Source organism: Telopea speciosissima, chromosome 9, assembly GCF_018873765.1.
Source record: "Telopea speciosissima isolate NSW1024214 ecotype Mountain lineage chromosome 9, Tspe_v1, whole genome shotgun sequence".
Classification (NCBI taxonomy): domain Eukaryota; kingdom Viridiplantae; phylum Streptophyta; class Magnoliopsida; order Proteales; family Proteaceae; genus Telopea; species Telopea speciosissima.
The window spans coordinates 62,511,749-62,529,340 of NC_057924.1; the positions used below are offsets into that span (position 1 = coordinate 62,511,749).

Sequence of the window (17,592 nt, forward strand, 5' to 3'; positions counted from 1 at the left end):
AAGAGAGGGGGTGTTGCAGCAATCGTTGTCACCCATTTTGACCTTTAATCAAACACTTGATAGGCCCAAATAACAAATATCTCAACCACAACAACAGTCCCACAAATACAGCAATAGAAAACCAGGAAAAACAGAGAAAAATAACCTGAAAATAGGCTTTTAAATCCCTAAAAACTGATCAAACAACCACGGAGTAAGGATGAGTATTGTTCCTTACCAAAAAACGATTCAAATAGACCAAAGAAACTGGTCACACAAGCACCTATTGAAGCAACAAGGGCCAAAAAACACTGCAGCTGGCGGAAAACAGAGGCAGAACAGCCTGGCTGAGATTCCCTTCTACTCCTTGGGTGCTTCCAAGAGATGTGGAAGGACACAATGAGAAGAAACAAGACCTCCACACGAAACTAGAGCACTTGGTTGCTCAGTATTTGGACTGCAGACAAGAGAGAAACAGGTCTGAGAAGGTAGGCTATTTTCCTTCACAGAGACTGTTCTTCACCTTCCAAACAATCTTCAATCACCTTCAAACTCCAGGAGCAAACAGCTTTGATACCATGTTAGATTTTAGGTTGAAGAAGGAGAAGAGAAGAAAGAGAAGAGAGCAGCCACGGTTTTGGTGTTCAAGTGTTATGTCTCTAACCTAGAGACTAACATGCTTATATTGAAAAGAATAGTAAATTACACCTAGGCCCTTGGCCTTATACAAATGACAAAAAATAAGAAAATAATACAAGGGGATATTTACACATATACCCCTGATACAATATAACCATTCTTAACAATAACCCTCTTTACACTATTCATTATTCACCAACAAAGAGAAGAGGAACCAGAATCGTTCCAGCCTTGGAGAACAAGAAAGAAAGAAGAAAAAGAGAGGAAGAAGAAGGGAAATGAGAAGCATACCTTGGAAATTCATCTTAGACTTGAGTTGGAAGCTTAGAGACCTTGGAGCATAAAGGCAAGGCTGCCATCATCCCTTCTTGCTGCTGATTTCAGGTAAGCTCTGAGAATCCCTGCTGTTTCCATCTCCTCCTCCTCTAAATTTGATCTAATTTCAGCCTAGACTATGCCTAAATAGATTTCTGCCATTAAAGCTTTTAATCCAAGCTTAAACAGTGGAAGTTCCACCTAATTTCTTACTGTTTAGTGCTGTTTAGGTTCAGCTATGCCTGAATCTTCATGGCTGTATCTCTAATCAGCCCAATTGCTATTTCTAATGGCAAACCATAAACCCTAAGTCAACTAATTTAGGTTTAAATTATGAAATCCCTAAATTAGGAAGCCAAATATGAAATTGGAGCCCCAAATAGACTGACCCACCTTGAATTGGTGCTAAATCATCAAATTAGGACCTCGCATGCGAGGATCCATACAATGGAGCAAAACCCCCAATTCGGACACGGCCGGATCTTGTTGCAGGCCCAGGGGCGGTTGACCGCTCCCTGGAAGTCTGCATCCGGCTCCCCCATTTTTGTGCCCTTATGACCTAGACCCCTTGGGACTTGACCTTGGACCATCCCAGAACCTATTGCATGGTGTTTGGTATATTGTTTAGGGTTGTTTCTACTATTTCTAGTCAGTTTGTTGGATTGTTGGTGGGTAACTAACCTAAGATTCCTTCTATAACTAATCTATAATATTATTGTCTCATATTTAGGACTGTCTTGGTCTGTTCTTGCCTGCCTATTGGAGTTTATTCACCTAGGCTAGCTACAACTACAGGTAAGGGAATTCTGGCTTTAATTTTGGAGTGTTTATCATTTTAATTTGTTATTGTTCTGATTGCCATGTCATGCATCATCCAAATTATCCTGTTCATATAGTTTATTAGCTTTTATTTACTGCATTAGAATCTGCATGTGAATTAGGTTGCATTGGTATCTTGCATCTGCACTGATATATACTTGTTACTGATGATTATTATTGGAGAAGTACTGTGCTATTTAAATTCAGCTATTCATACATGTGCTATCATGCATAGATTGTACTGGGCTAGGCAGGCATGCATATCATAACCCAAGATCTACGCCCCTTACCAACAGGGGGTAAGGTGTTGGACAACCGTGAGTACGGCCAGAAGGGACATGCCGGGTGCCATCTTACATCCCATATTAGCGTGTCAGCTCATTGTGGGAATAAGCAGACGGGGTTGGTCATTGAGGGTTTATCGGGTCCGCTGCCTGGTGTCATGCCGATCTGGCGGGTCCTCACCGTGGTAGAATGGTTTCGCTCGGGTGACCGACGTCTGGAGCTGCCTGGTGTCATGCTTTCCGGTTGGTCATTGGGGGTCTGTTGGGTTAGCTGCCTTGTGTCATGCTTTCCTGGCGGGTTCTCTTCGAGGTTAGCATCTACCACAGTAGTACTTATACCACATGAAACTTAGTATCCATGTTAGGAGCATGCTAGATTAGTACATTCATCATGAATTATTGTGTTGTGTTTTGCATGCATTTCCTTACTGGGCTCAGTTGAGAGCTCACCCCTGTGGATATCCTTATTTTTCAGGTGATTTAGTTACTTCTAATGTTGGATTTGCGGCGCTGGAGTTTGAAGTGCACGATACTTCGTGCGCACGTGATAATTGCGCAACCTCCTGATCTTGGCCTGATAGTCCAGGCTACCTCCCCACTCTTTTATGCTTTATAAATGCTTTATATAGTTATAGTATAGTTTCTTGTATACTTTTACTCTGTGCTACCTTTGAGAACTGTATAGTTGTATCACAAGCCTTATCATTTATATAAATGAAATATCATTTAGACTTCTCTTACTAATGATGTTATCTCTATTAATTATATTGTTTCCGCTGCCTCTGATTATTGTATCTGTGAGCAATGATTGTGAATAGGGTACTGCACTTGTGATCCTTGGGGATTGGTTGGATGTCAGAGACATCCCGCCACACTTGGCCCTTAATATCCAGGCCGGGGTGTGACAGGATTTGTCCTAAAAATTTTCTTTAGGCCCTCCTCTTCCTTATTGTCCAAAGTAATACAAATACAAGGATGTTCCACAAGTTCTACCTCTCTCACCGATACCCCTCATATCCATCCCTCAAGAAGAGCTACAATAATAGGTTTAATGGCTCAAAGACATGCCAACCTTCTAGAGGGCAGGCCTTGGTGTAACGGTAAGGTTGCTCAATTGCAACCTAGTGATCACTGGTTCAAGTCGAGAAACAGCCTCTCTGCGAAGCAGGGGTTAAGGCTGTGTACATTATGCCCCTCCCCAGACCCCGCAGTAGCAGGAGCCTTGTGTACTGGGTATGCCCCCAGACATGTCAAACTTCTCTGTGCAAGGCAATACCAATCTCAAACCAGTGAGATCTAGTGGGAGATCAACTTGTGACTAGATCGCAGGTATTAATAACAGAGAATCAAGGGATCAAATTCAACCAAAATTCTGGTCAACAGAATTCCTAAATCTGAGAATTGACGAAAGGTTCAGAAAAATCAGATTAGAGATTGGTTTCAGTACTAAATAACAAGCCTAATGATAGTCAGAAATCTGAGATCAAACTTGGAAAATAGAACTTGAAAATCGATTAAACTGAAATTAGACTTGTCGAAGGAGTACAGTAAATCAATTTCAAGTTTGAATTTTGAATTCGTAAGAAGGTTCAGAAAAAAAAAAACAATTGCTATGTATGGAAGCAGAATTGAAATCCAATGGTTAGATTTGTAGTTTCAGAAAATTCCTAGTTGGAAACTTGGAATAGGAATTCAAGAAACCAGAAAAAAATATAGGATTTTATGCCAAGAACAGAATCAGAACTAGAAATTGATATGGAGAGAGAATAAAACTGCATAAACTAACCTTGTAATCAATAGAGAAGAAGAGAGGAGAAGAGAAGAAATCAAGTCTGGGATACCAATCTCAACAACTGCAAAACAGTTATAAAGACCACCTGGAATTTCTAAACTGACTTATAAAAAGACTCCTTATCACTCTCTTATACTGACTACAGTAAATAGACTCAAAACAGAAAACTCTTAAAGCTAATAAGTATGCTAATTTAACTCAAAAAAACATAATTTAACTACTAATCCCTTTTATTAACTTTACCCCCACTAAATAGGCTTAAATTAGGCGCGTTACAATGAAACCCAAGAAAATAAAAGGCCCAACCTATAATATAACTATTCAAAGCTTAATTTCAGCCCATTGGACTGCCTCCAGCACATTATGGGCCTCCCAAGCTGGCTTGTAGGCCTCCATATGGATCAATGTCTAATGTAAGCATATTTATCAAGGCGACCATGACATTGGAGAGGGTCTAAAGCAAGGCGCCCACCTAGGCGACCAAGGATCCTAGACGCATAGGCGATGCCTTGATAACTATGAATGTAAGTATGTAAATGCATCAAGAGGCCACCAACTTCAATCTAAAAGGGAAGTGCAATAAGGATTGGCCATCGTGCGACCAAACAAGAATGATGTAAAGTACCTTTTTTTTTAAAGGGGGGAGGGGGTTGGGGATCAGCCCTCAGCCCTCAGCCCTCAGCCCTAAGCCCTTATTTGTTTGTTCTTATCATGGATGAAGTAACGAAGAACATCCAAGACGAGGTCCCATGGTGTATGCTCTTCGCTGATGATATCATTTTGGTGCATGAGACAAAAGCAGAGATTAACGCGAAGTTAGAGTTGTGGAGATCAACCTTGGAAACAAGAACCTTTAAGATTAGTAGATCAAAGACGGAGTATATGATGTGTAACTTTAGACAAACTATGATGGAAAATGACATGGTGAAAATTGAGGAGAGAGAGATACCGCCAAGTGACTATTTTAGATATCTAGGGTCTCCCATAAGCAAACGTGACATAGATGATGATGAGTCACAGAGAATTAAAGTGGGATGGATGAAGTGGAGAGGTGTGATTGGAGTATTGTGTGACCGACATATTCCTTTAAAGCTTAAAGGAAAGTTCTACAGGACAGTTGTCCGACCAACTATGATGTATGGGGCGGAATGTTGGGCAGTTAAGAAGTGTCATATAGCGAAGCTATGTGTTGTAGAGATGAGGATGTTAAGATGGATATGCGGCAAAACTTGGAAGGATAAAATGAGGAATGAATGTATTAGAGATGATGTGGAAGTCACCCCGATCAGCGACAAGCTCCGAGAATGTCGTCTGAGGTGGTATGGCCATGTACAACAGAAGCCTAGGGACACACCAGTAAAGAGGAGTGATCTGATCCCACTTGAAGGAGCTAAAAGAGCCCGAGACAGGCCTAAAATGACTATAGGAGAGGTTGTGAAGAATGACATGCATAGTCTGGGACTTGTGCCAAGTATGATCTCAGATAGAGCCTATTGGATGGCAAGGATCCACGTTGTCGACACCATGTAGCTTAGATTTTCCTGATTTTCCGGGCTATCCTCTTTTCCCTTACTTTCAGTTTCCATTTCTCACTTCTATTATATCTTTTCTTCAGTCCTCTTACTTTCATTTCCCTTAGTGAGGACCTTAGCTTTCCCTACTTTGTTTTGAAAGGATCCATGTAGCCGACCCCATTTAGTTGGGATAAGGCTTGAGTTGTTGTTGTTGTTGAGAGAGGGTTGGGGATATTTAAGCTACCCCCAAACCCCTAAAGAACCTAACGAATATGTACTTAAAAGAGCTTGTACAACCTTGGGAATACACGTTATACAAGCAATCCTGATTCAATAAAATGTAACAAAAAGAAGTACAATAAGAAAGAGATGATCTGCTGCTCCATGCAATTCTCCCCAGACACCACATATAATGCACACTTTAAGACGTCATAAAGAAGCCGCCAAGCATTCCAGGATCACACATCACTATTCTCTACACGAAAGATCAGTACATCAAATCTGAGGCAATAATATGATCCTCTTTCATTTAAGGGACCTTCAAGCTAATGAGCAATTAACACTGGATGGAGGTACAGCTGCCGCCAATAGTCCCACAATCCCCTAACTCAGATCAAGGTTTGAGATTTTGACAGGGTAGTTCCTTTCGACCCCGGTCGAAATTGAAATATTTCATAGAAAAGGCGAAATCTGTGGAAATTTGGTAGAAGTTTGGGAAATAAGGAAAATGAGAGGAAATATGGGAAAAACTAAGAATTTGAAATGAAACTTTAGGAAGGCTTATTTAAACGTAAATACACAGATATGAATGATTAGACATAATTAAAAAGAACACTCAAAGTGGTAGTCTGGTTTCGGACCCTATTTTGCTAGTCTAAGCATTCAAACATTGCTCAAATCTAGCAAAAATTTGAACCAAAATGATAAGATTTAGGGACATATCTCTTTCTTGAAATCTCAACCCAAATATGCCTTTGCAATTTTGTCGGGGGAACTTAGATTAGTTTAGAAAAGGTTTTGAATACTCACAGATTTACAAGTTTTAGAACAAATATGAAGCATTCTAGCAACTCATTTCCTTGATTTTGACTAATGTCACCTATTTCAACTTATTTCAACTCAAAATTTCTGTGGAGAATTGAGAATAATGGCTTGTGACTTATTGATCACAGTTCCTCTTTATTTATAATAGATGAGAGAACATTCTAGAATAGGTACAAAGACAATAATACCCCTGAACCCATTTTACAACACTCCCCCTCAAGTTGGTGCATAAATGTCAAACATGCCCAACTTGCTAACAATGGATACAAAATTTTTACTAGGGCTGCAACAGGGTCGGGTTGGGCCGGGCTTTTTAAAACCCTAGCCCAACCCTGAGTCCCCTTAGCTTGGCCCAGGCCCGCCCTGACCCTGACTCAGGGCCTAAATACCTTGACCCTAACCCTGACCCTGACGGGCCAAGCCCAGCCCAAGCCCGCCTTGATTGGCCCTGGCCCTGCAATAATTAAATTAAAATAAACTATGTAAGATGTGAGAGAGGAGGCTTGAACCCAAGACCTTTTTGTAGTAATTGGTTTTTACACAACACAAACTACCAAGTGTGCTAAGCACTTGTTTATACGAATAATAGCTTCTATTTTTTAATAGATAAAGAAATTTCTTCAGGGCCAAAATCAAGGTCAAAATCAGGGTCGGGCCGAGGTCTCAACCCTGACCCGACCCGACCCTGACTCAGGGCCAGGAATTTCTGGCCCTAACCCGCCCTCAGGGCCAAAAATCTTAGCCCAGGCCCTGTTCGGCTAACTGATCTTAGTAAGAATATCGGCTAACTGATCTCAAAACTAAATAAATGGAATGCATATTACTCCTTGCTCCAGCTTCTCCTTGATGAAATGACGATCAATCTCAAAATGCTTGGTACGATCGTGTTGCACTGGGTTATGGGCAATACTTATTGCAGATTTGCTATCACAGTATAGGCGCATGGGTAGCTCAACAGGAACACATAAATCACGAAGAAGTCCTTATAGCCACAGGAGCTCACAAATACCATGGGTCATAGCCTGAAACTCTGCCTCGACACTGGATAGAGCAACTATAGAATGCTTCTTGCTCCGCCAAGACACAAAACTACCACCAACAAAAGTGCAGTATACCAAGGTAGACCTCCTGTCATCCTGACATCCTGCCTAATCTGCATCAGTGTAGGCCTCAAATCGTAAGTGATCATGAGAAGAAAAGAGAACACCTTTCCCGAGAGCAAAATTCAAATATCTCAAGATCCTGTATGCTGCCACAAGGTGAATGGAGTGAGGATCATGCATATACTGGCTCACAACACTAACAACAAATGCTATATCAGGCCGTGTGTATGACAAGTATATCAAACAAACAACCAGTCTTTGATAGCTGCTCTTATCCACAGGATCTCCATCTTTACCATTTAGATGGGTATTTGGTTCCAAGGGGGTATCTAAAGGCTTACACCCCAACATTCCTGTTTCAAATAACAGATCAAGAGTATACTTCAATTGTGAAAGGAAGATACCTTGAGCGGAATAAGCGATCTCAATCCCAAGAAAATATTTGAGTTTTCTTAGATCCTTGATCTCAAACTCTGTTCCCAAATAGGTCTTCAACTTACTTATCTCATCAACATCACTGACAATGTCGTCTACATAAAGAATCAACACTGTGATATGCAGATCTCCCTTCTTGATAAACAAAGTATGGTCATCGTCACTTTATTTGTAACCAATCGACACCATCGCTCTATGGGTCCAAACCAAGCTCTTGGTGACTGTTTTAGACCGTATAGAGCCTTCGTACGATGACATACTTTGCCCTGGGTTTCTTTGGAAGCAAGACCTGGAGGATGTCCATGTATACCTCCTCTTCAAGCTCCCCATGAAGAGAAGCGTTCTTCACATCCAATTGTTGAAGATCCCAGCCTTGGTTACTTGCACACGAGATGATAACTCTAATAGTATTCATCTTTGCGACTGGAGCAAATGTTTCTTAATAGTCGATCCTATTTGTTTGAGTGAATCCTCTAGCAACCTGTCTAACCTTATATTTTTCCACTGTCCCATCTGCCTTGTGTTTGACAGTGAAACCACATTTGCAACCAATCGATTTCTTTCCTAGGGGAAGACTCAACACATCCCACGTATCATTTTTTCCCAGTGCCCTCATTTCTTCATTCATTACATCTTTCCAACTTGAATTAGCCATTGCTTCCTGCCAAGTGTTAGGGATGGAAACAGAAGACAAAGAGGATACAAAGACATGAAAAGATGGGGAAAGAGAGTTATAAGAAACGACATTTGAAATGGGATGCTGAGTACAAGTTCTACGGGGTTTATGAATAGCAATCGGTAAATCTAGATTATGATCCAAAGGAGACTTACCAGGAGAAGTAGGTGAAGGACTTGGATTAGAGAGAAATGACTGGTTAGGTGCAGTGGTGGTGGTGTTGTCAACTTGCGTCTGTTTGTGCCACGTTCCTTTAATAAAATCCTTCAAGGTATCTGATTTCCTAGTCTCCCCTTGGATCATAAAGTGCTCTTGTTCCTGCCCCGTTATTCCATCCTCGAGTTTAACTAAAGTATCTTCTACCATGTGAACATCGAGAGAAGTAATCAAACACATAGTATTAAATCTCGTTTCGGAAGGCCATTTCGGGCAGACCGAAATTTCTGAGATACCGAAATTTCGCCAAAATTTCGTCAAAATATTGTAGTTTTTCTATGAGTTTTGTATGGCCATTTGTGGGTGTAAAATGCCGAAATAACTGAAATTTCGACGAAACAGTGCATTGTTTAGACCGTAAATTCCCAAATATTGCATTTTTTTAATTCGATGTTGCATTTCGTTTTACCGCAACCGAAATACTTGAAATATTCGAAATTTCGACCGAAACGAAACGAGATTTTCAACTATGATCAAAGACACCTCTTCACTTGTAGACTCCCCCTGAAGAGGGGTAGAGGAGGGAAAATACCCCTCTGTCCCCCAAAAACAACATCCATAGTGACAAACAATCTTCTTGAGGGAGGATAATAACACTTGTATCCCTTTTGTGTAGTAGAATAACCCAAAAAAATTCAGCGAAATCCCTTGGCATCAAATTTTCCATGAACATGGTGGTTCCGGGTAAAAACAACACACCCAATAACTTTAGGAGGCACCACAAAAGTTGAAGAACCCAATAACACTTCAATGGGGCAGTGAGATGACAACACCCGAGAAGGCAGCCGATTAATAAGGTATGCTACCAGCAGTATAGCATCACCCCAAAGTCGGGGGAGAACATGCATGGCAAACATTAATGATCTAGCTACCTCCAAGAGATGCCAATTCTTCCTTTCGACAACGCTATTCTGAGCTGAAGTGTCCACACAGCTCATCTGGTGGATAATACCATGGTGGGACAAATATTTCTCAAATGAGCCATCACCATATTTCTTCCCATTGTCTGACCGGAGCATCTTCACCTTGGCATCAAAATTGGGTTTGAACCATTTTGTGGAATAATTGAAAACAAGAAAATACATCACTCTTCTGGTGCATAAGATAAACCTAGGTGGTACGACTAAAACAATCAATGAAAGTTACAAACCACCTATAACCAGAAGTAGAAACGCAACGGGATGCGCCATACATCAGAGTGAATTAAACTGAAAGGAACCAAACTACGATTATCTGAAATAGGATAAATTGTCCGAGTTTGCTTTGCAAAAGTGCAACCATCGCAAACAAAATTATTGGGATTACAAGTTTTCACTAAATTGGCAAATAAGACAGATAAAACACCTAAGGGAGGATGGTCCAAATGACGATGCCACCGATGTAATTTAGCCAATGTAGAAGCAGACGAATCAGACTGGGAAATCATTGTTGATGGAGACTATCAAGCAAGTAAAGACCACTAGCCACCTTACCACAGCCAATCGTATTTCCCGTCACTAGGTCCTGAAAAAGATAATGATCAGGGAAAAAAGTTACTTTACAATTTCCCTTGTAAAACTACTAATAGAAAGTAAGTTAGTAGAAAACTTGGGAACATGCAAAACGGAAGATAGGGATGGTGATGGAGTGCATTTAATGATACCCTTCCCACAAACAGAGGAAAGAGAACCATCAACCACACGAACTTTGGTATTACCTAACAAAGGAGTGTATTGGGAAAATTGAAGGGGAGAACTAGTCATGTGCAGTAGCCCCTAAGTCAATTATCCAAGAATTGGATGTGACAGAGTAGCTATGGCCAACAGGGAAAAAAAAAAACCTAAGGATCAGAAGAGGTAAACGATTCAGAATTCCCTGGCAGGGAGGTGGCCAAAGCTGCAGATGGAGCCAATGAAGAAGATGAGTCCAACCGAGTTACCAGGTTACGTAGAGTATGGAGAACTTCCTGAGAAATTGATTGGTCAGCAGCAGCAGTGTCTTTAGATGAAGTATGATGAGCTCTGGCAAAAGACGGACGACTCTGTCCGTGACCCCGAGTATCTACAGGTTGCTCATGCAATTTCCAATACTTCTCACGAGTATGCCGTTCCTTGCCACAATAGTCACACTTCACAGGAGCCGGATCAGGAGTAGGATGATCACCAGTACCATAACAGAGTCCACCACGGGATGAATTTTGAGAATTAGTGGAAAGGGATGATCGTTCCTAAGAAATTGGGTGAATCATGGCATTATGTCGATCATCCTTTGATTGCATCATGGCAAAAGCCTGCTCAAGTGTTGGAGATGGTTCCTGATTCAGGACATGGACCTGAATCTAATCAAACTCAATATTAAGGCCTGCAAGAAAATCGAAGACACGGAGGCCATCTTCCCATTTCTTAAAAGAAGTAGCATCAGTCTCACAGGTAGCGGAAAAGGACCCATAAAAATCCAATTGTCATCACATGCTACGCAAAGTGGAATAATACTGAGAAATAGATAACTCCCTTTGTTTTGTAGCATGGATCTTCGGGCAAAGTTCATAACATTGGGCAGCATTACCGACCTGGGCATATGTATCTTTGGCTGTCTTCCAAATTTTGGCAACGGTGTCAAGAAATAGATAGCCCCCCAGCTATAGTAGGATCCATGGAGTTGATGAGGTAGGACATCACCAGAAAATTTGAAGTCATCCATTTGTCTTGAGCGGAACCCTAACAGCTACTCCGGTAAGAAATCCAGAAAGCCCACGGACACCAACGACAAGGTAGCAAGATCGCGCCCACATCAAATAATTGCTCCCATTTAATTTAATGGAGCTACCAAGAAGTGGAAGAAGATCTCTTTGATTGACTCCTTCCTGTCCAGTAGATGCAGAGGAGATCTCAGAATCACCCATGGTTGCTGGTCAGAGAAAAATCACAAATACATCAACACTTAGTGGATCCAAGGGAGAACATCACCTTCTGAAAATCAAGGGATAATCAAACCATGGAATAGGCAAAGAATCCCTTGGTGGAAGAAAAAACTCACCACCAAGGGTGAAACCAAGAGAGAGGTGAGGATGATGGAGCCACTAGAAGTCGGAGGCGGGAAAAGTTGTAGGTGGCGGAGGCAATAAGAGGTGTTGGTGGTGGAGGCAGTGAAGGGTGTAGGTAGCGGAGGCGGTGGTTAGAACCGAGAAGAGAAGAGAGAGATGGTGGTGGCGGTGATTGGTGCATGCGGCACAAACACCGAGAAGGAGAAAGAGAAAGAGAGATCATGGAGGGAGAGAGAGAGCCTAGAGTTTCGTGATGAGAACCATTAGAGTTCGGATCCCGAAGTAGATCCTCGCTCTGATACCATGTGGAGAATTGAGAATAAGGGCTTGTAACTTATTGATCACAGCCCCTCTTTATTTATAATAGACGAGAGAACATTCTAGAATAGGTACAAGGACAATAATACCTGTGAACCCATTTTACAACAGTTTCGAAGTCCATCGAAACCAAAATGTTCACCAAATTTCAACCATTTGAAACAAAAAATTTTAACATTGGCACGGATAATAGACAGATGTCAACATTTTTCTAAGAAGAAAGAGCCATTTGAATCAAGAATATAGAAACTGGTTGGTGAAGAGCCAGCCACAAGTCATGGGAGTTGGAATGGGGAAGAGAACATGAAGTGCGCAGCTAATGAAGATATCTATTGTTCTCTGAATATTCATACATTGAGTTGGAGCCCACTAAATCCGAGCTTTGTATCACAATTCTGTTGGTTCTTCTAGTTGAATTATCTTGTTTGATAAACAATTTGATTCTTATAATCTTCCATAAGGTTATTTAGAGTTGCCGTTCATGTTCATGCATATTCCTTTAAAGCTTAAAGGAAAGTTCTATAGGACCATTGTCCGACCTGCTATATTGTACGAGGCGGAATGTTGGGCAGTTAAGAAGTGTCATATAGCGAAGCTATGTGTTGCAAAAGATGAGGATGTTAAGATGGATGTGCGGCAAAACTAGGAAGGATAAAGTGAGGAACGAACGTATTAGAGCTGATGTAGCAATCGCCCCGATCAGCGACAAGCTTCGAGAATGTCGTCTGAGGTGGTTTGGCCATGTGCAAAGGAGGCCTGCGGACACCCTAATAAGGAGTGGTCTGATTCCGATTGAAGGAGCTAAAAGAGCTAGGGGTAGGCCTAAAATGACCATAGGTGAGTTTGTTTAGAATGACATGCATAGTCTATGTCTTGTGCCAAGTATGACCTTAGATAGAGCCTATTGGAGGGCAAGGATCCACGTTGTCGACACCATGTAGCTGAGAATTTCCTATTTTCCTGGGCTATCCTCTTTCCTCTTACTTTCATCTTTCATTTTTCATTTTGCATTTTTCATTTCTTACTTTTCTTATCTCATTTCTTCATTTGTATTTTTCATTCTCTTACTTTCCTTTCCCTTTGTGTGGATCTCTATTTTCCCCACTTTATTTTGAAAGGATCCATGTAGCCGACCCCATTTAGTTGGGAAAAGGCTGAGTTGTTGTTGTTGTTGTGTTCATGTTCATGCACACTTAGAGCATTTCATACAAGAAGCATGTTTTCTTCATATATTACCAAAAGTGGAAAAATGATCAATATTAGTTTCTGTCGTGTATTATATATAAGCCATGAAGAATATATCCTCAACCACCAGTTAATGTAATGCCCCAAGAATACGGCCTAGTACCGGCCCGCCTGGGAGATCGTTGAGGTGTCCTCACCAAGACACGATTGAGTACCAGGGGGTTTGGGAGATCGGTGAGGGGATGCAAACTTAGTCCCACATCGGCTAGGGAGGGAGATCCTGAGCTATTGATAAAAGAGTAACCTCTTCTACATGGCATGACGCGTTTTAAAGCCTTGAGGCCCATTGGGCCAGAGAGGACAATATCATGCCAATAGAGGGGCTGGGTCGTTACAGTCAATGTTTTAAACTGTATGAAAAAAGCACCAATAAAGTAGAATACTATCAAGAAGGAGAGACAAGAACAAGTAGTCTCAAACATGAAAAATAGCTAAACCATTTGATTGGGGAAATAACAATAAAATTAATCATACCGATGATAAAATTCACAGTCTCTACCATTTCTTAACATGGCATGCAAAAGGTTATACATTTGCACCATCATTTTCCTAGGAATCTGTCACAAAATCTTAAATCTGTCAGTACAGAATTATAAGTACATATGTATCTATGAAATATCCAAGAAGAAAAGGAAACTAAACTTGCCTTCTCAGAGAAGATGTTAACACGGATGAACGAACAGAAGAGATCCATAAATGCATGCAAAATCAGCGAATTTTGATGAGGCTGCAAAATATCAGCGCCATTTTACAAATGATCATGTAACAATGCAATCATTTCCATGGTAAAAGAGCACAATAAACAATTTAACAACTTACTAGTAAGGTAATGACCGTACTACTTAGGTCTAGTATAAGCCGCAAAGCTTGTTCTCGAAATGCCATCAAATCAAGAAGGAGCTGATACACACAAAAGAAAATTAAAAAAAAAAAAGTAAAATCCTTGAGATGCACCAATAATTCATTTTAAATCAAAAGTGTCCAGGTACCACAATATTAGCTGCCTAAATGATATCTAAAATAAGATTGTTAAGTATGATATGGACATCTCAGATGAACATTCATTCACTGAAGATGAGATTTTAAGCTAGGGCAAACTACAAGAGAGAGGTAACTAATCATAATATAAAAACAGCGCAGAAAAATAAACCAAGAGAATCATAATCACAAAACCACAAGTCCCACTTCCACAGATGCTGTGAACAATATCTACATCTAATTTAGATTCAACCAATGAATCATATGGTTGGATGTATGTATCAACACATTCATGAAATTGTCCATCTGATCATCTTGAAATCCGAAACATTGCCCAAATTTTTATCAAGCAGCAGCGAGGAACATGTCACATGTTCTGCTTGGTCAAAAGAATCACATAAATTCATGCCAAAAGACCAAAAATATGTTGCTTTCCATTAGTACAATTCTATCTTAAAGAAAGTGAAGAGGAAGAGAAGAGAAGACTTCTTCAGGTCAGTAGATTATGAAAGACTAAAGCTGCACTAATAATAGCTATTGTATGCAAGGTTTAAAGTGTCAATACCAGGCAGCATATCGGAAAGCTGATTTTAAGATACCTATCGGAGAGATGCTAAGAAACATTGGATATAATTAAGATACATGTAAAACTAGAGTTTTAAGCATAATACACTCTTTTTAAGCATAATATATTTAACGAATAAAACAATCTATATAAGAAATATCCTCAAAGCGGGGTAAGGTTGCGTACACCTCGTGACTAGGTACGCCCTTTATCAAGGTTCTAAAACTCGATCTCAACCATGGTCTCAACCAGGTCGAGTTTACCGAGATCTCGAGAAGACAGTGTATTTGTTTTTAATGTTTCGATGGCCATATGGCCATAGTTGGCTCCGAAACTTTAAGGTAAGCTTGTTTTAGGCTTAATAAAGATATATAAAGGTTCAAATTGAAGAAAAAAAACACCCAATTTGGTGTTTTGGATTTGCACCTTTGGTTGGCAGTAAAGGCCGAACCTTTAATGTAATATTGCCTATTCTACACATTGTTTGAATGATATGAGACATAATTAGCAAGTAAAACAAGTAAATTAAGCACATAATATTGTTTCATACCCGACCAGATATTGCATTTGCAGTAAGTGTAGTCAGCCAGTTTATACATGATCCTCACTCTTCTCACTTGGAGGCAGCATACCGAATCCTAAGGTACCTAAAGTCCTCTTCTGGTTAAGGAGTCTTATATTCCTCACATAGTCATCTCTGAGTAGAAGCTTACTGATCCGGATAGGGTAGGCAGCCCTGATGATAGAAGGTCCACCTCTGGATATTGCACCTATGTTGGAGGAAATTTGACTACTTGTAGAAGCAAGAAGCAGGCAGTGTTTGCTCGGTCAAGTGCTGAAGCTGAGTTTAGAGCCATGGCATAAGGCAATTGCGAACTTCTTTGGCTCAAAGGACTTCTCCAAGATCTTGGATTGTTAGTTGACCTTCCAATGAGACTCTATTCCAACAGCAAGTCCGCAATCAGCATTGCCCATAATCCAGTCCAACATGATCGCACCAAATATGTTGAGATTGATCGGCACTTTATCAAGGAAAAGCTCGAGCAAGGGATCATCTGTGTTCCGTTTGTTCAGTCTAGTGATCAAGTGGCTAATATTCATATTAAGGGAATTGGTAGTAAATTATTTTGTTCTATTGTTAGCAAGTTGGGCATGTTTGACATGTATTCACCAACTTGAGGGGGAGTGTTGAATGTTCACGGATTACCCGTTGATCCGTGACTCGAACCCGGATACATTAAAGTGTCCAAGTTCATTATGCACATGTTGCACATGTGATTTGACTAGGATTTTATTTCCTTTATTGTAATGATCTCTGATTATAAATAAAGAGGCTGTGGGCACATTGTTCATAAGCCATTATTCAAGAATTTCAACATGATATCAGAGCAAGCAGGGATCATGGTACCGAATCCCCCTGAGAGCGGGCAGGTGTTGAAATTATTTATCCACCCGTATCCCCCTTTGGATAGTCCGCCGTGTTAAAGCTCCACCCGTGTCCCCCTTTGGATAGTCCGCCGTGTTAGAGCTCATGTTTGATATACATATTGTTTCCTCCCTTTCCTACAAGGTCGGTCTTTTACAGAAAGCGGTTCCAACAGAATCAAAACACTGAGAGTCTGAGACATCCCAGTCATATGGTCTGTGGCATCAGAGTCAATGACCCAATGGTGGGAAGATGTAGAAGCCAATCAGGCAGAGGCCGAAGAATTGAACTCTGCAGGAGTAGTAGAAGAGTAGCGGGGCTGCAATATCCGGTGTAAGGCTGCATTATCATCATGAATGGTGTCTGTCTGTAGTCAAGATGGAAGTCCCATAGGCTCAACCTCAAGCCTCATAGAAGATGTTCTAGCTCCCCCTCTCCTGCTGCCATGCATACCAGGGGGATAGCCATAAAGTATCCAACATCTCTCTTAAGTGTGTCCATATTTCCCACAGTAGTCACAGCTGAATCTTTTCCTGGCATTCCCTTGGGGTGGAAGTTGACCTCTTCCTCTAACAACTGACATAATGTAGGAATACACAAGAAATAGGAATGATACCCAAATCCAATGGGGAGTACACACTCTACCCAAACAAGTTAAAAAACAAAGCTTTTCAAACACTTGTAATTTCAGTCCAGCAATCAAACAAGATAAACATCTCAAAGAAAAGCAACTCCATCAAGACTGTCAAGGCATATCTTCATCACACAGCCACTAGGGAAGCTCAAACAACACTTCTCATCAATACCAAGAGCTCAAACAACACTGCTCATCAATATTACAGGCAAAAAAATAATCCTTTCTTGGCTGATTGTGATCGATTTGACCTCTAAGGGTCCAGTTCTTTACCAAAGGAAATGCGAGTCATTGCTCAACCCAAAAAGAGGATATCAAACACAGGTAACCACAGTCCAGCTGGCAAATCAGGCAATACTTTGACAAAGAAAAACTCCAAATATATATGTCTCAAGGCACAATGATCTCATTCATCAACATAAAGAGCCCAAACAACATAAATCATCCAAACTACATAGCAAGAAGCAGCATAGTCCATTTTTTGGTTTTGAGGGTGCGCACGTTTGGCTCTGGTGGTGAAGGATAAGATCTGACATTCACGTGGGGTTAGGTCAAGGCTGCTCCCCCTCCTCGGGAGGAGCGCCCCCC

At 40.9% G+C, this 17,592-nt stretch overlaps 1 protein-coding gene across 2 annotated transcripts in view; it reads right to left on the reverse strand.

Moving 5' to 3' along the window:
- The window catches only part of LOC122638544 (protein NAP1-like), an 87,728-nt gene that overhangs the window by 61,889 nt on the left and 8,247 nt on the right, over positions 1-17,592 (reverse strand). For both annotated transcript variants that reach the window (XM_043831383.1, XM_043831382.1), the window contains exons 3-5: positions 14,221-14,301; positions 14,048-14,128; positions 13,876-13,958 (exon numbers count right to left, since the gene is read on the reverse strand). In XM_043831383.1, coding sequence (XP_043687318.1) covers positions 13,876-13,958; positions 14,048-14,128; positions 14,221-14,301 — 245 coding nt within the window. The remainder of the gene's footprint in view (positions 1-13,875; positions 13,959-14,047; positions 14,129-14,220; positions 14,302-17,592) is intronic.